This window comes from Neovison vison, chromosome 11 (genome assembly GCF_020171115.1).
Source record: "Neovison vison isolate M4711 chromosome 11, ASM_NN_V1, whole genome shotgun sequence".
Taxonomy (NCBI): Eukaryota; Metazoa; Chordata; class Mammalia; order Carnivora; family Mustelidae; genus Neogale; species Neogale vison.
In genome coordinates this window covers 68717081-68739067 of record NC_058101.1, presented here as the reverse complement: position 1 = coordinate 68739067, position 21987 = coordinate 68717081, and the positions used below count along the sequence as shown (strand labels likewise).

Below are 21987 nucleotides of genomic sequence, written 5' to 3'. Positions count from 1 at the left end.
ACAAGCTTCCTAAAATCAACTGGAAAACATTTCTTCCTCTTTCTATTTCCTGGAACACACTGGAGAATCAGTATGAATTCTTGAAACATTTGGTAAAATTCTCCAGGGAAACCGTCCACGTAGCACCGGAGATTCCCTTTTGGGAGACTTCCAAGTGTGAATTCGTTTCCCTCCCAGCTACAGGGATATTCCCACAATGTGCTCAGCGCTCGCGGGTTCTCCTGGGGACCGGCTCCGAGGACGCGACCAATGTCACTGCCTATGGCCCTCGTACCCTCGCCATCCTCAAGGTCTGCAGGGATGTTCCTGTGTCCTTGCTTGATCATCCTTTCACTCTGTCCCTCGTAGAGCTTTGTCTGTGATTTTACTGATTTTTGAGCTCTCCTGATATTTTCAAAAAATCAGATTCTGTTTCATTAGTTTTCTACTTCACAGATTTTGGCTCTTTATTATTTCCTTCCATCTGTTAGGGCTTATTCTGTTATCTTTTCAGACACCCCGAGGCTGACAAGAAGGCTGCAAACACCCGCTCAGTGTCCATGTTTGCCTAGTTTAGTGCACCCTCCTGTTTCCTAAATAACTCACTTACTCCTCAGCACTGAAGCACATAAAGACTGACAGTTATCCTGCCGTCCCTGGTTTCCAGTCCATGTGGTCGGGGGATCTCTGCAGTCTTGAAGAAGGCACGGGGTGCCTGGGAGTGGGTGTGGTCCGCGCTCACTGGCCGGGACCACTATACGATGCAGGGCCCTGCCAGCAGGGGCGCCCCTAGCAACTCCATCACTGTGCCATCCTCACATCCGACCCCTCGTCCAGCGGCCTGATCATTCAAGGAGTCTCACATCTATAACCTAAGTCTGACTTTGTCTATTTCTCCTTTCCTTCCATCAGTTTTCATCAGGATCGCCTGTTTCCTGAGGGCATGTGAGGCCTGGGGCTGTGGTGCAGCCCTGAGGGCCAGGCTCCAGCCCAAGGATGGGTCACACAGGACCTAAAAGGTCTGACCCCCGAAGCAGGAGGCTCTGGGCAGCCCACCCAGTGTGAGCGGCCAGAGAGACTGCACAGGCACAAAAGGCCAAGGGCAAACCCACACTCCCAGGAATCCCTCAGAGACATGGTGCAACGTGAAGCGCCAGTAGCTACTCCAAGAAGGAAAGCCACAGGGCTCAACCAGATAGACTCGGGGCGAGCACCGACGCAGCAGACAGGCAGGGGAGGGGAGGCGATCCTGCAGGCCCAATGCGCATCTCAAGAGGGGAACAAGAGAGTACAAGGTGCCAGGAGTCTTCCGAGCACCAAGGAACATCGTCTCCAAACCAAACTGAAGGCTGACTAGGCACCGTGAGGGGCAGCAGGGAGCGGCCATGAAGCTCCGATGGGAGGAGAGCTCTGTGGCCTGAGGCCCAACACCCTGAGTAATGAGCCTTCCCAGCAGACATCTTTCCAGCCTGGAGTTCCACCTGCTAGTTGACTGCCAAGGAATAAGGAACCTGCTTGGGGACTCTTGGTCTCGATACTCAATGCCTCACATGCATCTGGAGATAACAGAGGGACCCTGAGGACATGTCCCCAGGAGATTCAAGGCCACAGGCAGCAGGCACAGGCACTGGGTGCGGGTGGTTCGTCCATCCCTCCATGACTCCAAGTGCCTGTGTCCCACATGTGTCTCATGCCTCCCGGTGTTAGCTTGGCTCACAAGCCCCTATGAGGGGAGCAGTGCCCCTGCCTGACTGCACCCTCCTGCCAGGGGCCGGTACTCTGGGCCCCACACGTCACCTTGGAGGCCAGAACTGAGGTCACCGAGGTCTGCAAACGGGTCCAGGCTCTGAGACTTGGTCCAGCCCGCTGGGGGCCCAGGGGCAGCAGGCTGGCCTCCTGGAGAGAAGAAGGGACCTGGAGAAGGGCACAGGGCATGAGAAGGTGCACCCCTAGAACACTCCTGAGGCCACGCTCCGTTACTGTCTGCACCCCACCAACCCCAGATACAGCTGTACATGCAGCCAGAGCTGCCTCCTCACAGAAGCTAGCCTCCACGTCACGTGGCTCTGATCCTCAAGTTCCACTTCCCAGAACCCATGTCAAGTGTGAGCAGGCTTTATGCTGTTCCTCACAAGGGCGTAAGCTAGTCAGTATTCTAACTGTGAGACACGGTGGGGTCTGAACGAGTTACCACTGTGCACCCCATGACGGAACATTATACAGTTGTTACAAGTAATTGCTGTTCCTACATAGAGAGTTCTTACAAATCAATTAAAAATTAGTTGAATTTCAAGGATGCCTGCCTGGTGGCTCAATTTTTAAGCATCTCCCTTCCACTCAGGTCATGATCCCTGGGGTCCTGGGATCAAGCCCCATATTGGGCTCCCTGCTCGGCAGGAAGCCTGCTTCTCCCTCTCTCACCTCCCCCTGCTTGTGCTCCCTCTCTCTGTGTCTCTCTCTGTCAAATAAATGAATAAAATCTTTTAAAAAAAGAAGCTGAATTTCAGAGATGCCTGAGTGCCATAGCTGGTTGAGTGTGACTCTTGGTTTTGGCTCAGGTCATGATCTCAGGGTCATGAGATTGAGCCCCAAGTCAGGATTCTTTCTCCCTCTGCCCCTCCTGTTCATGCCCTCTCTCCCTCTCTCTAAATAAGTAACATTTTAAAAGGCTAAATTCCCTCTGTAAAAAAAGAAATACAAATAACTTAAAACATGCAAAATAATAGCTGACTTCCTTCCTAATGAAAAAACACAAATCAAGAGACAGTATCTCCAAAGTCCCCATCTGGCCCTGGGGAGAGCCTCAGGCTCAGGGTTGCTCCTGGGCAAACACAGCAGTGAATGGTACTAGGAGGGGACACGGGTCACAGGCCTGCCCCAGCAGCTCACAACTGGAGCATTCCTGAGAGGACAGGGCATGGCCCCACGATGCCAGCCATGGCACAGACTCCCAGGGGCCTCCAGGAGGCAGAGGAGCCACGGGACACAGGACAACACCACGGAGTACTATGGGGACTCTCTGTATCACCTCCCACTGAGGCCTCCTGGCTCACACACTCCTCTGGGAGTGGGCTCCCACCTGAGAACCAGCCTCCATGGGGCTGGGCTCATACCTTCTGCAGTGGTCGAGGGGGTCGGCGCCTCGGCCCAGGCCTCCCAGCCTCCCAGCAGATCTGGGTGGCTGGTCGAGGCTGTCATCTTGCCGGGCTCCACCGGTAGGTCCCCTGGAAAGACAGCAGTGCTACCCGGGGTAACCCCTGGTGGGGGCAGGCAGCAACAGTCTCCTCTGTCCCCCTTCATGTGTGAGCAGGGCTGGGCTCACACCCCACCAGGGTCCCGAGAGAGCTGCTCTGGGCTTGGCCCACACCAACCCACTTTCTTTTTCCTTGGAGACCCACGGACGTGTCACGTGGTCCCTGAACTAACCAAGTGCACAAGGAGGTCAGCAGCCAGAGCCGCCATTCACAGAGCAACAAGTGTCCATACATCTTCAAAGATCCCCCTCCACCCTGTGGCCAGCCGCATGGACTCACAGCTAGGTGCTGGTGCCCCCAGACCTGCCTTTTACCCTCCGCTGAAGCCCCACATGGGGAGGACAGCTGCAGGCTGGTCACCTTGCCAGGGGAGGAGGAACCCAGAACACCCCTTCATTGGCCCAGGGCCCACAGGAGGTGACCATGCCACCCACCTCGGCAGGCCCCAACTTCAGCGCTTACCCAGGTGCAGGAAGTCAGCGCTACAGGCTGGGGGTGGGGCGCTGTGGGTGGACGGGAAGGAAGCGGGGGCCGTGGCAGGAGATTCCGAATTAAGAAGTTCACCGAAGAGGTCAGGCTTGGAGCAGGGCTGGATGCCTGAACCAGATGGCAGTAGGAGAGGATCAAATGGGTCGGCTGCAGAAAAATACCCAGAAAGTGGGCGGATGGGAGGCTCTGTGTGGTGCCTTGGGCCCCAGGTATCAGCCTCAAGGTCAAGCGGGTCCCAGCCAGAGCAACGGCCCCTCAGACCCAGGCTGAGGCCACACCGTCTGCTCCAAGGCGGCGCTGGATGCCAGAAGAGCCTCACCCTAGACTCTCCCAGGAGAGGCAGCCTGTGAGAGGGAGGGAGAGGGAGTGCCACAGGGGCCCTGGGAGTCTGCCTGCAGAGCAGCCGGCTCCTCCAGCAGGTGGCTGAGGGGCCAGGTGCTGACCCCCACCCCCCCCCCGTCCACTGTCAGGAGCCCCTCCTAGGGAACCCTGACAGCATGGCCAAAGGACGAAAACCCTCTCCTCTATTTCCCCACCAGACAGAGTAACGTACCAGCTGTAGCCTGTCCTTCCTGGGGTGGGCTCTGTGCGCTCAAGGAAGGGGCTGGGCTTGCAAAGAGCAGGGGGGCCTCTCCACCCAGCAAATCGCCTGAGGGGACTTCTGGAGCCGTGTCAGGGGCCCCCAGGAGGCAGCTGAGCAGGTCCGCGGTACTGGGGGCTGCCCCGCAGGCCTGCGAGGGAGGTGCCAACCCCGCCTCGGAGTTCAGCCCCAGGAGATCGACACTGTCCTCCTGTAGTGTGGGCTCCTGCGGCGTGGCCGGTGTGACCGCGTCAAAAATCAACTCTCGCTCTTGCACCCTCACTGCCGGGCCCGGCATGTCCTCCTCAGCTGCGTCCCTGCTCTCTGCTGAGAGCGTTGCTGCTTCCTCATCAGAAGGCTCACTGCCCGCTGCATCCTCGGCCGGGGCTGATGCACTCTCCTTGGCAAAGCGACCTTCGGGGCCCATCTCGGGGTCCTTCTCCTCTGAGAAAAGAAGCACAGTAGACAGGACGGCAGGGTGAGGCCTTGCCGGAAGCCACAAAGCAGAGGGTCTGGAAACAGCTGACCCCAGGGAAAGCGCTCAGGCCTGAGGGGAGAAGATGTCGCCTGCATAGCAGGCTGGATCCGATGGCTTAGGGGCACAGGGTCCCTGGAGGGGGCCTGCACCCACCGTGCCAATCTAGCGTGTGGAGGAAGCGGCTGCTGTCCGTGCTGCTGCTCTGCGGTGAATCGGACTCTGTGGGCTCGACATCCAGAGAGCCAGCATCAGCGTCATACTGGGCGGTGGAGCCAGGCTGCCTGGGGAGCTCTGGCTTCCCTGCCAGGGAGAAAACCACGTCAAGGACCCAGCCCACAATGCCACCACCGCCTGCTGTGGCCAGCCAGGTGGCTTCAGGGCCAAGGCCCCAGGTTGCCAAGCGTCTCATGGAGTAGCCAGGCCACACGGCTGAAGCCCTGGGGAACCTGCACTGACCACCAGACAGGGTGCAGTCCGTGAGCAGCTCCCAGTTCACCCAGACATTGCCCCATGCCACTCTTGTGGACATAGACACTTCCCAAGGAAGAGACCGTAAGATGAGCAAACCGAGAACATGAAGACGACCATGACGTCGTCAGGAAGTGAGATCACACGCCTTGCCCGCTGATGGACAAGTGTAGCCCTTCTAAATGCTTTCAAAACAGCCAACCCGGTGAGCGACCACCTGCCCCACTGTGCCCTGCGGGTCCAAACAAAGCCTTGACTTCTTCCAGGTACACTGAAAACAGCAAGCAATTCCAGCCTGACCCACGATGACCCCAAAGGTCAGCTGCCGCCCAGCATCCTGGGGTCTGGGAGCAGCCGCAGAGGCATGAACCCGGGAAGTGCGAGTACATTGGGCATGAAAGCTGGTGTCGGAGAAGGTCCCAAGCTGGGGCTCTGGGCCACCTTCTGCCCATGCACAGCCAGACCCCAGGATGGGGATGATCCCAGCCCCTAAGAGTCTCCAGTGGCAGCAGCACTACCACCTACATGTCTGGAACACAAGAATCTCACCAAATTTAGAGAGAATGTCTTGCTGCTCCTCCCGGCTGGAAAACAGGATTTTGGGGTTCAGTCCCCTCATGCTGGTGCTCTCCCAGGGTGGAGCCTCCCGGCTGGGCCTGTCTCTGGGCTCCACCTCCACCTCCAGGTTCACTTGGAATAAATCCGGGTATTTCTCCTGAATGTCACACGCATCCAGGTCATACCTACAAGGGGAGGCCAGACGCCAGTTAGGAAGGACTTTTCACGGTCAGTCAGCCAGCCCACGTTAACCAGAAAGTGAGCATGGAGTGGCACATGTGCTTGCCAGGGCAGGGGCGCCGGCAAGACACGGCCTCTCTGCTGTGGGAGTGTGGGCGGCCCTCACCCCGAGCCCCGTGATCCAGATCAGGCGCTCAGGGACCTTACATGTGCATTTCCATCAAACAACACTGTCCACCCTGCCAAAAATCCCCAACTGTTCACAGGTGCCCGTAAAACCACCTCTGGGGAGGGTGGCAGGGCAACAGGAGGCAGGGCACGCGGCTGGCGGGAGAGGAGAGACAAGTTACGCCAAGACTGGGTGTAGGGGCATCACTGCAGGGTCACCATCAGATCACTGAATTTGATTCGGGGGGCTCCAAAGCTCTAGGGAGTCCAGCATTTCCCCCGTGTTCCCTCAGGTCATCTCGGACAATGTGCTCACAGACCATGCTGCTGAGGCCCATTCCTCAGCAAGGCAGCAGGCTCCCAGCCTCCATGTTCTTTTAAGTCACCTGACGTCTTTGGGCATTACTTATTTCAAAAGGGGCAGTAGGTTCCTTAGTGACCCAAGTTGTGGAGGGAGCCGCCCTTGGTCCTCTGTGACATCTGCAAGCCCAAAACGAAACACAGCCACCAGGCAGTGGGGCTACGGACATGGAGGCAGACTGGGTGGTCAGTCTGGGTGGAAAAGCCTGGCAGACTTCACGTCTTACTTCCAGGGACTCAAAGAAATAAAATAAGTGAGCAGGCATAACCCTAATGTGGAACGTCACTGGTTTCAATCCTTCCCACTCCTTCAGAGACAAAACCACCTTTGTGTGAGGGGAGGACACCTAACAGGGCAGCTACGTGGGCAACAACAGCCCGAAGCCGAGCTCCTCTTGTTGAGGCAACAAGGGCAGGAGCAGAGGTCCTTGGGCTCTCAGGCCACGGTGCACTCCCTCTCTCCATCGGGCACCCACAAGGAGATGACGTGGGTCACTGCACCACTAGGCAGGAGCGGCTCCCAGGGAAACCGCAGGGGTAAGACCCAAGGCAGCGATGTCAGTCAAGGGGGAGTCCAGCAGCCAGCAGGTGCCAGGAGAGGCCTAGAACCCCATCCACAAGGAAGGAGCGAGGCAGGGTTCCACACAAAGGAGCACATGACCTCTGTAGGCTCAGCTCTGGGGGCCACAGGGCCTTGGGGGCAGCTCTGGGCACCACGCTGACGAACCCCCATCCCCCCACCCCGCCTCATCCCTGAGGAGGGCCTCTGGGGCTCAGCCTACCCAGCTCACCCCACAGGCCAGTGAGGGAACAATGAGGGTCTGTGAGCAGGGCCACTACCCCGACAACCCCGCCCCACACAGCAGGAGGCCGTAAGGCCCAGGCCTTACTAGATGGCCCCAGGGGCCAACATGCTTGGCTCAGAAACAAAAATGCTTCATGTGTCATGAATTCAATTCTGCCCACTTGAACACACTGGTGACCCTCCCTCAGTGACAGGAGAGCTCATTGAGGATGGACCCATTAACACTGTTCCAAGTTCTTTTTTCAAGCTGTCCTATTCCCACCGCCTCTCCGCAAAATGGTTCCCACTGCCTCTCTGCCCACAGGAGACATGCACTTTCCTCCATCCATCAGGCAATGCAACAACTTTCTCCTAATTTAAGTAATCCATCTTTGGAAGCACCACACAGGCAGTAACACATGGGCCTGAGAGCACAACTCAGTCAAGTTCTGTGCTTGCAACTGGGACGTTTGCAGGAGAAATGCCCTTTCCAGCCCCCACAGAAGTCCCCATGTCAGAGGCAGCCACTCCCTGGTCCTCTGGCATCCAGAGGGTCAGAGCTGAATCCTCCCAGGACTGCAGGGGTGAGTCCTAACACTCCCTTTATTCACTGGGCAGAGAGGGGCCCAGGTCTGGAGAGTGTGGGACCTGGGCAGCCATAAGCAGTGGTTCCCAGAGCTCCTCCCCAGCTCTCCTTTCACCCCTGGAAGGATGCTTCCAGGGGCAAAAGGTGGGTGGTAGGTGTGCATGCGTGTGAGATGAAGGGGAGAATGGCCAGCTGGAATCAAAATGCCCCTGGGGCATCTGGGGCTTACTGTCAGTTAAGTGTCTGACTTGGTTTCGGCTTAGGTTATGATCTCAGGGTCATGAGATCGAGCCCTGCACTGGGCTCATGCTAGGTAGGGAGTCTGCCTGGGATTCTCTCTCCCACTTGCACGTGCTCTCTCTCTGTCCCAAATGCCCACTGTGCCAACCTGTCCTACTACCTGAGCCCCTGTGCCTCAAATATAAGGTGTGCATACCCACCACGGACTAGGAGTGAGGTGTCTGAGGCCCTTATGCGGGACTCTAACAAGGTAACGAATCTGGGAACACAAGAAACTAAAGAGCCTTGGGTGAGTCAAGGGGATTATCCCCAACTGTGTGTATTTTGGCTTTTATCTCTAACCCCAGACGATGGACTTCCCCAATCACCTCCGACCTCAGTGCCTAGCAGAGCACTCCCACGTCCTAGGTGCTCTCTGCGTCAAAGAGCAACGAACACCCATTCAGCTGTTCATTCCATATCCAGTGTGTCATTGGCTACATTCTAACAAGAAATGCACCAGGTCAGTCCCCAGGTCCCCGAGGTGCACAGTGGCAGCTGCCACAGCCCACTGGAGGCGTCACCTGCTGGACAGTAAACACGCTCAGAGGTGTAGAGAGACCCAGGACTGGAGTACAGTGTGGCATCCCAGCCATGCAGGAACCACATTGCCCGCCAGCGTCCAGCGCACGGCACTCATTTCTACGGGGTGCACGGCAGGCGGGCACTGTGCCCCTGACCCTCCTGACCTCTCTCACGTGTGACATCCACATACTTGGCAAATTTCACAGTCGTTGCATTCCGAGGCACAAAGCCTGTGTGGAACTGGACCTGGAACATCTTCATGGACGCCACCTGCAGAGAGGGTGCAGACAAGAGATGCCCGAGCTGGGGAGGGCACATCATGTGCTCACACCGCACACACACACTTCCCAGCTGACAGGCTCAGAGCCGTAACTCAGCAGGCCCCACGCAGACAGCATCCTGCAGCACGGGGAACTCCGGGTGTTTTGGGCTAAAATCCCCTCTGCCTTGTACCACACAAGGCACTTCTCACTGAACACTGGGCCCAAGAACCCTCAGCGAGAACCCATGGACTGACAGCCTAGGGTGGCCTGAGTGCCCATGTACCTTGGCCTGCAGTCTTCCTCCCAGAGTGGACCTGGCGTGGTAGATTATAATAAGCACGTCTCCTTGCACAGTTATGCCCAGAGGGATGACTGCTTTGCCATCCTCAATTTTGAAATCCCTGAAAAGAGGAAGAATGAAGAAAGGTTCACTTAAGTCACACACACAGCTTTCCAGAGAGCAGTGGTCCTGGAAGGCTGCGGCTCTCTGGCAAGAACCTCGAGCTCCCCTAACGCACCAACACTGAGATCCACACGCTCTCATTTTGCTAGGCTTCCTGCCAAATTATTCTGAGAGGGGGTGTGACTCTGGGAATGGACTCTTAAGAAGCTACTCCTCAGCACACCAGTCAGGGAACCTCTCACACCTGTCGCCCACCGGCTGGGACAGGATCATGGAGCCTGTTCCTGCTCCGCACCTTGACCTCAGATAGGGCCTCAGCACCTTTCCACAGCTCGGCCAGACTTTCTCCTTACAAGTCTCCCGGAGGAGGGAAAGTGAATGAATCTGAAGGCCATGGAATACAGAGGCCCCAAGCTTGGAGCTCACCTCATCTTGTCATACTCCTGAGATGTGGTGGTCACACGCTCGTCCCCCACATAGACCTCGCAGAAGGGCCGGCAGCCATTCCTCTGCTTGCTGAACAGTGGCACGGGCGTCATGACCACGGCTTTCACCAAGATCGGCTTGCTGTGGGGTGTGATGGGCTCCTCTGCCACCATGTCACACATGTACTCGATGTACCTGCAGGGACCAGAGGCACTCCATGTCACCCGCCTGCCATGTCCCCGAAGCTCCAGTTAGCGCCCCACACCCGGTTTCTGACATGAGTACTCAATGCACCAAACAGCTCAGTGCACCTGGTTTCCACAGACTCGAGTTCTCAGTGACACACAGCTCACCGCACCTGGTTTCCACAGACGAGAGTACTCAGTGTGACATGCAGCTCACCACACCTGGTTTCCACAGGCACGAGTACTCAGTGAGACAGTCGGCTAACCGCACCTGGTTTCCATAGACACGAGTACTCAGTGCATCTGGTTCCCAACAGATATGGGTACTCAGTGTGACTAACTTTCCTTGGAGCAGTGTGCTATAGTTTCATTGCACAATTTATGATGTAATTTTCATTTGGTTTAAAACGTCTTTAAGCTTCCCTTGAAACTTCTTCTTTGACTCATGGGCAATACAGTACACTAATTTTGAAAAATTTAGAAAATTTTCCAACTACCAGTTATTAATTTCTTTTTAAAAATATTATAAAGCAGGGGCACCTGGGTGGCTCAGTTGGTTGGGCAGCTGCCTTCGGCTCAGGTCATGGTCCCGGAGTCCCGGGATTAAGTTCCGCATCAGGCTCCCGGCTCCATGGGGAGTCTGCTTCTCCCTCTGACCCTCTCCTCTCTCATGCTGTCACTGTCTCTCTCTCTCAAATAAATAAAATCTTAAAAAATATATATTATAAAGCAATCTCCACGGCCCACATGGGGCTCATACTCACCATCCGACGATGCTCCTGACTGATCTAGCCAGGTGCCCTTGTTTGTTACCAATCCTGGTGTAGCTTTATTATAAACACACCTCGTGGGACTGCTATCCTCCCGTGACTGCAGCTTAATGGCCCAGAATATGATCCTTCTTACTGAATGGTCTATGAGCGCTCAAGAGGAACGTGTCTGTTTTGGTTGTTGGGTGGAAGGGCCTTCAGATGTCATCCAGATGGCTGCCCAGAACTGACCATCCAAGTTCTTGTTTTATTCACTGCCAAGGCAGGAATATTGATGCCTACACTATAACTGTGACTGCCCATTACTCCTTCCAATTCTGTTTTCTGCTCTAAAAATCTGGAATCTGCTCTCACGTCTGTCACTGCTCCAGCTCACCTGGTTGGTTTTCTCGGCACCTGTGGGGTGCATACAACAGGCATCTGTCTCGAAGAGACAGGGAAGGGAGTGGCTTCCAAACAAGAGGCAAGGGTGGCCACTGCTGAGCATGGGTCTCACATGGCATCGCGCTAGGAGACTTGCTCGGGGAGCTCTCCCCCATATAACAGGCTACCTGCACTCCTCTCACTCACGCCACAAAGCCAGGATGCCCACACCCCATCCACGCCCATGCAACCCACCAACACGCTGAGTGAGCACAGAAGTGCACCAGAGAGGAAGCAGCAGACTTTCTCAGCGAGGTTAACCCTGCAACAAAGCCTGGCCACCTGACCTGCAGAGGCAGAGAAGTACGTGTGGGCTCTCGGAGCCACTAAGTCTGCAGTGACCAGTCACGGGGCACCTGTGCCCCCACCCTCCATCTTCCTCCGTCTGCAAGGGACACAGGGCTCCTCCCAACAGGTCATCGCTGGGTGCTGCTGCTCTCTTGTCCAGTCTGACGATCCCCCTCCTAACAGGCATGTCTAGAGCTCGACTGTGGAGGCCAGGTTCTCCTGTTTTCTGTTTCTCATTTCTTCTTCTTTGGTCTCTTCCTCAAATAAGTGAGCACTTTTTACGACTCCGCTGATTTCCCCTGCTGACTTACTAACTCTCATACTCAGAATCTTTACTGGTTGCCTGGGTTCAGACAACGCCTCTGATGTCTCTTCATGGGGAGTCTCCATAAGGGGGTCTCTATGTGGGGTCTCCGGCAGATGAAGTCCGGTGCGTCTGAGTGGGTCTTCTGCCTGTTTGTTGAGGGTTTCACCTTGTTTTGTGTCCTCTGAACTTTGGAGGTTTGGCATCTTGTTAATTTTGGGACTTCCTCAGCAACCTTGTCTGCTCATGTTGCCCTCCCCCTGGTTCTGCCTCCTGCAAAGGCCCGGCAGGCCTGGCTGCCCAGCCCCCTTCCCATGACCCCTCTCTGAGCTTCAATCAGGTGATGCCTCCGGCCCTGCCCTCAAGAGGCTGAGACCCTTCCCTCCCTGGAGTGCAGCCTCCACTAACCCTGCCCTTTTCCCCATCTGGTGTCTGTGTGCGAGACTCACAGTTCCCGCCTTTGCTGAAGTGACCACAGGCTCCTGCATCTTGCCCACCTTCTTCATTGGCGCCTTCCACACATTCACCAGTCACCTTACATATCCCATCAGATACACTGGGTCTTGTCCTGAAGCCACTCGGATTCCTGTCTGTCCCACAAGGGAACACTGTGGGTGTCCCTCTGGTGGCCAGCTAGGATTCAGGAGGGCACAGACTCCCCCGAAGGTGTTCTGCACACAGGCCCCAAAATCTGCCCACCCCCAGCACCGTCAGTGACGACTTGGCCGAGGGTGATGTCATAGACGGCCCTCTAGAGCCGGGCGCACGGTACCTCTTGTGGGATGGCCAGATGCCCGGCGGGCAGCGCTTCATACTGAACATGTACACAGCAGCCTCCGCGGTGGTGAAGAGCCGGCAGAAGCACAGGAAGGAGCAGACAGCGACAGCAGACGCGGCTCTCCCGTCCTAGGACAGACAGCACAGGCCAGGCTTGCACAGCCGCGGCGTCCCAGTCACATGCCTCCCTAGACAAGGGCCACAGGGGCTTCCCCCATATCAGAACATACAGGGAACTTACGAAAACCACACCTGACGGGGGGTGGGGAACTCAGAGTCCAGAAGGAACCTAGGTCCCTCACCGTGCAGGTGGGAAACTGGAAATAAGGCTTGTCCTCAGCCACAGTGAGGAGGGCAGAGATGGGGGTCCCATGAAGCAGAGTGGCCTCAGTACCAGGCTGCTGAGGCTCCCGTGGGTGCTGCCTTGCAGGGAGAAGAGAGGATAACCCGTGGGGACCCCTCGTGTGCTGTAGAGGAGGAAGGGGACTGCCTATGCAGGCAGTCTTCCCCAAAAAGCGGCAGGGACCCACAGAAGGTGTGGGTCCCACAAGGCACAGGCAGCCACTGCTCCCTTCAGGGTCTGTGACCTTGAAATGACAGGGGCCATGCCAGGGCAGCTAGGCCTGGGGTCACCGGTTGCAGACACCAGGGCAGAACCTGCTCCTCACAGGACCTGCCACGAGTCCACGGGCTGGCCCAGCATGTCCCAAACAGACCCCGGCCCTCCAGAAGTCAGCAGGCCGCATTCAGTGGCCTCTCCGAGAGCAGTCACTGCAGGTGTCCCAAGTCCTGCCAGGGTTCTCCCCTACTATCAGACAAGGCCTCTAATTGTGCAGAGGACCCCAGCTGCCCCACCGGCCTCCCTCCTCGGTGCCCTGGATCTCACTTCTCTCGCCCCCTCAGCCAATCGTGATTTTCCCCAAAGCATGGGTTATTTCCTCTGATTTATGTGTTCTCAAGCACCACACCCCCAAGGTGAAAGGCAGGGATGGGGCAGCCTCACACTCACCATGCAGTGCACAACGCAGACGTTCTTGTGGTCTTGCCGGAGCCACGAATGCATGTTCCTGCAAACGCTGTACAGGCTGCGAAGGTTTGGGGCCCGCCTGGCCGCCCAGCCACACTCGGAGACCTGCAGGCAGAGGGCCTGGCTCTGCCTGGGCTCCCCGCACCAGCTAGGGGTGCAGACATAGGGTAGGGGGGGAGCCCCACCATGGGCACGGACTCTGGACAGATGCCACCAGGGCCCCTGCTCCTGAGCTCTATTGCTCCATTATGTGTACCAAGCTACACAAACCTGGCAGAAAAACTGGAGAGTCTGCCCTTTCCCATGCTTGGCTCACTCTAAATACCATGAAAGTGTCTGCATCCCCTGTGGTCATTCATTAAGAAAACCATGTGGCCTCCCACAGCCTCACTGGTAAGGACCAACAAGGCCCCCTAGATTGGGGCAATTTTAGGGGACATAACAAAGCCCGTATGACTGGAATCGTACAGAGAAAGCCCCTGTCCCCACCGTCTCCTGCCATGTCCCCATGTTGCCACACTCAAGCCCCCCACACCAGAACCCTGGGCTCCGCCTGCTGCCACTGCTGCTGCTGGGGAATGCCACACGTGAGTCTGAAGGCCGATGAAGAAAACTGCATGGAGTGAGAAGCAAATGTCCAGGCCACCCACCCGGTTATGAAACTTAGCGGACCGGTACGTTCTCGGGGACAGGTTGTAAACTGCATAGTGTCCTGGGTGCTTGGAGTCCAGAAACAACCGTACGTCTTCTATGTTATTCTTTATAGCTGACTCCACGCCTTCCGCTGGGAATGACATCACTGAAAGAGAAAAGCCTGTGTCAGCCGCAGGCAGGACAGCTGGCCACTGGGGCCCCTGCTCCTCACCTCCCCACAGCTGCTGACTGATCAGTCCAATGGCTGCCAGGAATGGACGGAACACAGACCTCGCCACCCCACCCACCCCTTGGGATCTCCAGACAGTGCCTCTGGGATGGGGAGCTTGGCTGGACAGCTTGAGGCACAACAGGGTCTCCTAGTATCTGGATTCTGGTTTGGGTGTTTGGAGACCCAAGTTTTAAATGTGCTCTGCATCATGCCCCTCACAATCTCCAAGTTCCAGAAAGTTCCAGAGCAGGGGAGAAGGTGGGTCAATGCTGGGACTATCCACGGCAGGGCCTGGGGATACACTGGACAGAGGAACAAGTGCCCCAGGCCCCATCTTGGGTAAGTGAGTGGCTGCCCAACGGGCACCCTCTCCTTCCCCACCACTCACACCCTGCCTCCCATGAGCCATTGTTAGGGAAGAAGCAGAAGCGTGTCCCTATAGTTAACAGAGGCAAACATACCAGCAATTCTGGATGTGATGTAAGAGATGTCCAAGTCTCCCTTTGCATAACTGGAATTAACAAGAAGAGCCTTGGTTATTACAGGAAATTTCTAGAGTTAGGTCATGAAACTCTAACCAGAGGGAGTCCTGCAGGGGCTCAGGCTGCGGCTCGCGGGAACATCGTGTGTCCAAGTGTGCACCTGTCAGTGTCAGGCCTGTGTGTTCAGAGTAGAGGTGGACAAGAAGTTAGAAACTGCAAGTGATGGACAGGCCAAGACCCAGTGCAAACTGACTGCCAGTCTCCTCTAAAGTCATATGGCAGTGGGAGCTGGTAACAAAAATACAAGACAGCACATCATGTCTGGCAAAAACAGAGCTCCAAGAGACAGAGAAGGCATCAGAACCAGACATGGCAGGGGCGTTGCCAGGATAGGACCAGGAACTAAAGAAGCTATGATTAACATGTAAGGGCTCTAACTGACAAAGTGAATGGCGGACAAGAACAGAGGGGCAGTGTGAACAGAGATAAAGGTTCCAAGAAAGGATTAAAAAGAAATGCTAGAGATAAAATAAACTGTGGCAGAATCGCTTCTCAGCCCTTTGGCTAAGACCAAGTGAAAAACTGTGGCAGAAATAAAGAATGCCTCTGAGGGGCTGATTAGCCCAAAGGTAGCAGAGGAAATATCTCCGAGTTGGAAGATCTAGCCAAAGAATCCTTGAAAAATGAAAAGCAAAGAGAATAAAGACCGACAAAATCCAGAACAGAGTCTCCAGGATGGGGGACAGCCACAAAGGTGCATCATGCATGCGATGGAACACAAGACTCAGAGAAGAGAAGAAACGGCAGAAATATGTGAGCTGAGAATGACTGAGAATTTCCCCAAACTAACGTCAGACACCAAAGCCCAGACCCCGGACGCTCCAAGAACACCATGCAGGAGCAATCTGTTCAGAAACCACACCAGCAAGAGAGTAAAACACGTAGTGTGGAGAGAAAAAAACCCACCAGAAAAACCTAGAATCCTACACGCTGTGAATTACCCTCCCAAAGTGAGGAGCAATAAAGACTCTGTCAGGCAAACACTGAGGGCATGTGTTACCAGTAGACCTGCCTTGAAGATTCCTTAAAAGAAGTTTCCCTGAGAGAAGGAAAACACTTTGGTCGGGAAACTTAGATCTACATAAAGAATGGAAGAACGTCAAAGAGGAAGACCGGGTAAAAAAAAACTTTCACTTTTCTTGTTCTTAGCTGATTTAATAGATGCCAGTTTGCTCTGAATAACAATGTCCTCGGGGCATCTGGCAAGCAGGCCATGTACGCACACTGCTGAAGGCCGGCAACGAGCGCCCGCGGTGGCAAGGAGGATTGCAGCTGGTGCTGCGGGGAGAGCAGAGCTGGAGCAGCTGGAAGTATGGGCTACGAACTCTGAAGCAGTCAGCAAAAGAAGTTTAAAAAAAGAAATGTAACAGGAAAGAAGAGTCCGGAGCTCCGGTGAAAGGCTCAATCATGATCACAGGAGGCTGGGCAGAGCGTAGGAAGCGGGGACAGACATGCCAGGCACCCACCCAGTGACATGTGTCTATGGTCTGCATGCGCCCATTACAAGACTCAGCTCTCCAGCATCTACAAACACTACCAAAGCTGAGCATCTTCTCATAGTTCGTTCACAATCTGTCCCGTTAGCGGCTTCTGTGCCCGCTTCTGGTCTCTGAACCCACCGCACCTAATAGACACCATCCCTCAAGTACACGTACTCCCAATCGGGGTTGTACCTTTCTGGAAACTTGCAAGAAGTGTGTTTTGATGGATAGAGGGTTTTCTAAATTATGCTCACTAACCAACTGTTCCCATGGCTGCTGTAGTTTTATCACACGTAAAAAAATCTTCTGCCCCTATTTTAACTTTCTCCAAAAAACTGCTGTTGGTGAGATGGTAGGGTGGCTTAGTCGGTTGGGGTCTGCATTCGGCTCCGGACATGATCCCACGGTCATGGGATCGAGTTCCGAATCAGACTCCCTGCTCTGCGGGGAGCCTGCTTCTCCCTCTGCCTGCCGCTCCCCACTGCTTGTGAGCTCTCTCTCTGTTTCTCTCTCTCTCTCTCGACAAATAAATAAAATCTTTTAAAAAAATTGCTGTTGACAATGAGATCTTTTAACTAATTGGATATATGTTCTTGGTCGTTACTGGATGAAGACTCAAGTTTTCCTTCCCCACACAGACACCCATGGTCACAGCACTGCTCATTAACCAGACTCCTAGGTTTCATTGGTTTTATACGAGTCCCACATAACCAACCACTTCACCTACATGGGGACAGCGCTCATGTTTGAGGAAAAGTGACACACAATGGGTTCACCCCATTCTTATTTTTTTAATACACTCCTGGCAATTCTGGGTAACTTACATACAAACCTTAAGATCAAAATCTGTAAAAATACCAGTTATTTTTATTTATATTAATAAATTTACAGACTGAGTAACACCACCTTCAAAAATTTATTCCCCAAACATAAACATGGTGTATTTCTCCACTCGCTTAGGTCTAATGTTACAGCTTTTGTCAGACTCAGCTAAGCAGTGGGGGACACCTTCTGCATGAGGCAAAGTGAGCCGCAGAGTCTGTCCCACTGGCTTCACACACAGCAGGGCCAGAGGCACCCCGAACAGCTGGCACAGACTTGCTGCCCCACACACCCGCTGCACCTCCCACCCTCTCTCTGACAGCAGCCAGCAGGCATCTAGGAGGGCAGGAAAGGAGCCCTTGGACCTGGGGATGCCTCTCTGTTGGAGGCGACAGTCAGCCCTGTGCAGACCAACTGCATTTGAAATGATCATGAAGTGGGTAATAAGCAACAGCTTCCTAAGTGACCATTCAGGCACCTTGACAAGTGGATTCCAGAATCCATTCCAAGAAACTGATGTGCAAGAACAGCCGATATTCTGGGGAGGGCGGAAGGGGGCCCAGAGAAAAGACTGGAATGCCACCCAGCTTCGGCATCAGTGGAACGGCTGCTCTTGTCAGGGAAGAATGGGACAAGAAAAATCCCCAAAGTAAGATCCAAATTGGTTAAAGACCCAAATGTACAACAATAAAACCATCAAAAATTTATTTACAACAGATTTAAGTAACTCTTCTACAACATACTTAAAATATGCTCAAACCCTGGGCTAGGCTGACAGACCTAAGGCAAGCACAGACTTGCCGACCTTTAACGGCAACACAGGGGCACCAGGGGGCTCAGTCGGATGAGGGTCTGACTGTTGCTTTCGGCTCAGGTCATAATCTCAGGGTTTCGGGATTGAGTCCTGCACTGATTGGGCTTGGTGCTCATGGGGAGTCAGCCTGAGGTTCTCTCTCTCCCTGTCCTTCCCAGCCTCCCACTCCCTCATACATGCTCGCTAATAAAATGGAAAGCACCCACTGGAGGACAAAACAAACAAGAGGAGCAACAGACAAAGAGAAAGTTTTGGCCAATATTTACTTTTTTCACAAAAAGAATTAGTACATGGAACACACAATACAGAATGATGTTGGTAAAACAAAAACAAAATCTCAGAAAAAGAGCGAAGGATTAGAAGAGGGAGGCCAGAAGGAGAGAAACACCTGTGGCCAGAGGTGCACGTCCACGGGCCCTGGCCTCTCTACCTGCCTGGGTGGGTTGGGGGTGGGGAATGAGAGTAGAGTCAGGGACTCAGGGCACCTGGTCCTTCTGGGTCTAGGATGTGTCCACACGCAAGAAACAACGCAAGACCACACCCACAGGCTCGGGCTCAGGCCCCCGAGACCCATGCTTCCAGGTCACAGGCTCGCACACATAGGCCACCTGGGCAGGCCTCCTCCGTGGACAGGCCTCCCAGGACACTGGGCCCACACACCCCACCGTGAGGGCTCTGCCCACACCAGAGAGGGCTCTTCAGTGGCCCTGGCTAACAGTGACCAAGGCCATCCTCCAATGGACCCTCTCACGGCATGTTAGAGCCTTGGGGTTGGCCCCAGACCCTCTTGAGGGCCTGGAGCTCACCACACAGGCCTGCATCTGGAGGGCTCCTTCCGTGATCGCAGCCAGCAGGTCCGACAAGGGGCAGAGGTGTGCCTGCCATCCACACCACGGCTGCCGGGCACTCGGCAGTTACGGGCAAGAACATCATGGCTGAGACAAGGGCTAGGACCGGTGCCTTCTGCCTTTTCCTGTCCACAGCTCTGCTTCTGCTTGTGGGCTGGCGAAACAAAGCACCAGCGAGGTTTCTGGGTAGACCTCCTGCGAACCTGAGTCCATCGGTCCCTAAGATGTTTCCCCTCCAGTCTGGGTGCTTCTGACTCTCAGACACTCTCTCTGAGTCACACTTTAAGTGTGAACCCTGGATAAAAGACGGGTACAGGCCTAACCATGTACTCGCAGAGAAGCCTGCTTGACAGGCTGGTTCTCGGCTATGGCCCAGAGATTTCGGGAGGCCCTCACTGTTCCCAGAACTGCTGAGAGGGGACCCCTGGGCCCAGACTACTTGTACCAAGGTGTGGTCTATGCTCAGACCTGCTTTCCCCCAAGAGTCTGGAGCCTGGTGCATGCCAGGCAGAGGATGCCTGGGCCCAGCCGAATGCAGGCCATGGAGCTGGGTCTCTGGAGGATTTCCAGATGGACAACAACACGTCATCTATGCTATAGTGGTTCGGGTTGGAATCACAGGAGTCCCATGTGACTCCAGAGTTGGGAGGAGTCAGAAAGCTGTGCCAGGCACCCCCGGACTCTGCCCCACACATCTTTTCCCAGCGCTCTGAGGAAAACTCTGTGCCAAGTCCTGGGTGTCCTTCAGCAAACCTCCAACCCAGGGGGTGATCTTGGGACCCTGAAACAGACCCTTTTTCTCTTGTTCAAGAAACCTTTGATATTGACAACGCCAGGCAATGCCTTGGTCTACCCTTGTCTACGCTTTGATCTCGACGGGACCCGAGGATGATGCCAAGTGTCGTCCCTGCCCCAAGGTGCATCTGCTGGGGTCTGCAGGCCACCACGCCCAAGTCACCCACAGGATTCTGCTTGCATGGCCTGCCTGACGTGCACTGTCAGGGTTATTTCCTCACGTTAACATCCAGTGTAAGACAGGTGCACAAATCTAGAATGAGTCAGGACATCGGCTCCGTCTGGGAGCACACCACCATTGTCTCTACCCTTCACGAAAGAAAACTTCATATTCCTTTGTTGGTCGAAACTGCGTTCAAGAGCTCAGACAGATGCCCAGCATCCAGCCCTCCCTCCAGCCCCACGGGGGCTCCAGCACCTCAGCCACACAGGAGGCCATGGGCAATGTCCGTGTGGCTGCGGCCTGGCATTTGCTCTCCCTCCAAGTCTCACTGAGAAACCGTGAAATGCTGGGCCTGCCTGATGAACCCAGTAGGAAGGAGGTCTGCCCCAGTCCATGTGTGTTTCTGACAGCAGGGCTGAGTAGCTTCCTGCACATCCCACAGTCCCCTGCTCGTCATCCCCAGGGAGCTGCAACTCCCGAGCCCTCCAGTCCCAGGATGCCACCCTGATACCCCGTCAACACCCCTCGCTAGAACGAGAGGCAAGATGCGCTGTAATCGGCACACAGTGCAGGGGACAGCAGCCTGGCTCATGACACAGCACCACCAAGTGAGGCCTCCTGTCATCAGAAGCGCCACTGAAAAGCACATGCAGAAGGCAGCTAAGTCCGACAGTTGCTGGCAGCTCCTCCTATCCAGGTTCCCAGCCCAACCCTTCTGCCTCCGTAACCAGAACACAAGCCACACCCGTCCGATGACTTGAGATTCCAGGGACCAGACACTGGAGAGCCCACACCAGAAGTGCAGACTTGTCCTGCCACCTCGGACATCACAGAGGGTCACAGAGGTGTGAACGGATGCCCTGTCTGGTGAGACATCTAGCCAAATCTTTTCTCATTCCACAAGGTCATGTCAGCTACGAGAGCACCGTGCTACACAGCCCAACACAGCACAAGACTCACACACGTGCATGCCCACAAACACACACACACCATAGGCAAGGGTGCACACGCTCATGCCACGTGTGCATGACTTCACCTACGTTGTCAGCAGTGTGCACACAACACAATGACCATCGCACAAAATAAAGGAACAAGGGTAACAAGGCCAAGCCATCCCCACACTATCAAAGAGGTGACCCCACAGGAACACACCACCTGACCCCTGGGCTGAGATGCATGGCCCAGCACCCACAGACCTCCGAAACTGTCGGCACAGCAAGGAGGTGCCTCCTCAGGCGGGGACATCCCTGAGCTGGAGACCTGTGCCCACAAGGGCTCGGCAGCACCCAGCCTGCTACTCCCGTGGAGCTCCCGAGACAGAGCCGAGGGGCCACAGGTTAGCATCCAGCATGACAGGACAGCCTCTGGCCAGGCACACATGTAGTCCCCGGAACAACCCCGCTCATAAGGAGACCCTGTTCACCCACACACTCTATCCAGCCCCAGTAAGTCAGCACTGTAACTAAGCGGGGCTGCACTGTGAGGCATCCCCGGGCCCCCCCACTGCCCCGCTCGCTCCACACCACGGAGCAGAAACCACACAAACGTTGAGGTGTGCTGTCACAGTGCAACGGGGACACGGAGGCAGAGGCGGCTCACTGTCTCCATGGAAAACGCCCCCCCAAGGGGGACAGGGTCACAGTCCCAAATGTGAGGCACTCCCATGGGCCCCCGTGCCAGCCATGGCAGCGGTGCAATGAGCGGCTGCCATCACCACATAGTGTAGAGCCCATCCCCTGGGTCTATGGACCCAGCAGTAGAGCCTGTGCAGACGGTGCATCCCAGGCTCACCAACTGCCTTAGGGCCGGGTCCTACCAGGTCTGGAGTCGGGACAGAACCCCAAGGACAGCAAATCCCCACTACAGAGAGCCCACCCGCTGCGCCCTCACTTACTTGGCAACGGACTGGATGACCTTGGAGGAGGTGTCCTTGATGTTTGTGAAGAGGCGCTCAGTGCCCCCCCGCAGGATGTCCAGGAGCCCACCATAGGGCTGGTCATACTCGGCAAGCGCCAGGCCTGGAAGCAGAGACAAGTCCCCAACTGGGGCATGGCCTAGGCCCGGCTATGATGCCGCTCCCACAGGGATGCGAGCTGAGAAGCA

At 55.4% G+C, this 21987-nt stretch overlaps 1 protein-coding gene across 10 annotated transcripts in view; it reads right to left on the bottom strand.

Moving 5' to 3' along the window:
• The window catches only part of GAK (cyclin G associated kinase), a 55878-nt gene that overhangs the window by 3827 nt on the left and 30064 nt on the right, over positions 1-21987 (bottom strand). For 5 of the 10 annotated variants that reach the window (XM_044267988.1, XM_044267996.1, XM_044267995.1 and 2 more), the window contains 14 exons: positions 21779-21902; positions 14881-14930; positions 14205-14353; positions 13537-13659; positions 12523-12656; positions 9781-9975; positions 9235-9352; positions 8879-8958; positions 5798-5991; positions 4934-5080; positions 4276-4746; positions 3696-3869; positions 3093-3236; positions 1777-1893 (listed from right to left, as the gene is read on the bottom strand). In XM_044267988.1, coding sequence (XP_044123923.1) covers positions 1777-1893; positions 3093-3236; positions 3696-3869; positions 4276-4746; positions 4934-5080; positions 5798-5991; positions 8879-8958; positions 9235-9352; positions 9781-9975; positions 12523-12656; positions 13537-13659; positions 14205-14353; positions 14881-14930; positions 21779-21902 — 2220 coding nt within the window. The remainder of the gene's footprint in view (positions 1-1776; positions 1894-3092; positions 3237-3695; positions 3870-4275; positions 4747-4933; positions 5081-5797; positions 5992-8878; positions 8959-9234; positions 9353-9780; positions 9976-12522; positions 12657-13536; positions 13660-14204; positions 14354-14880; positions 14931-21778; positions 21903-21987) is intronic. The other 5 variants (XM_044267990.1, XM_044267997.1, XM_044267989.1 and 2 more) reach the window with 4 other exon arrangements.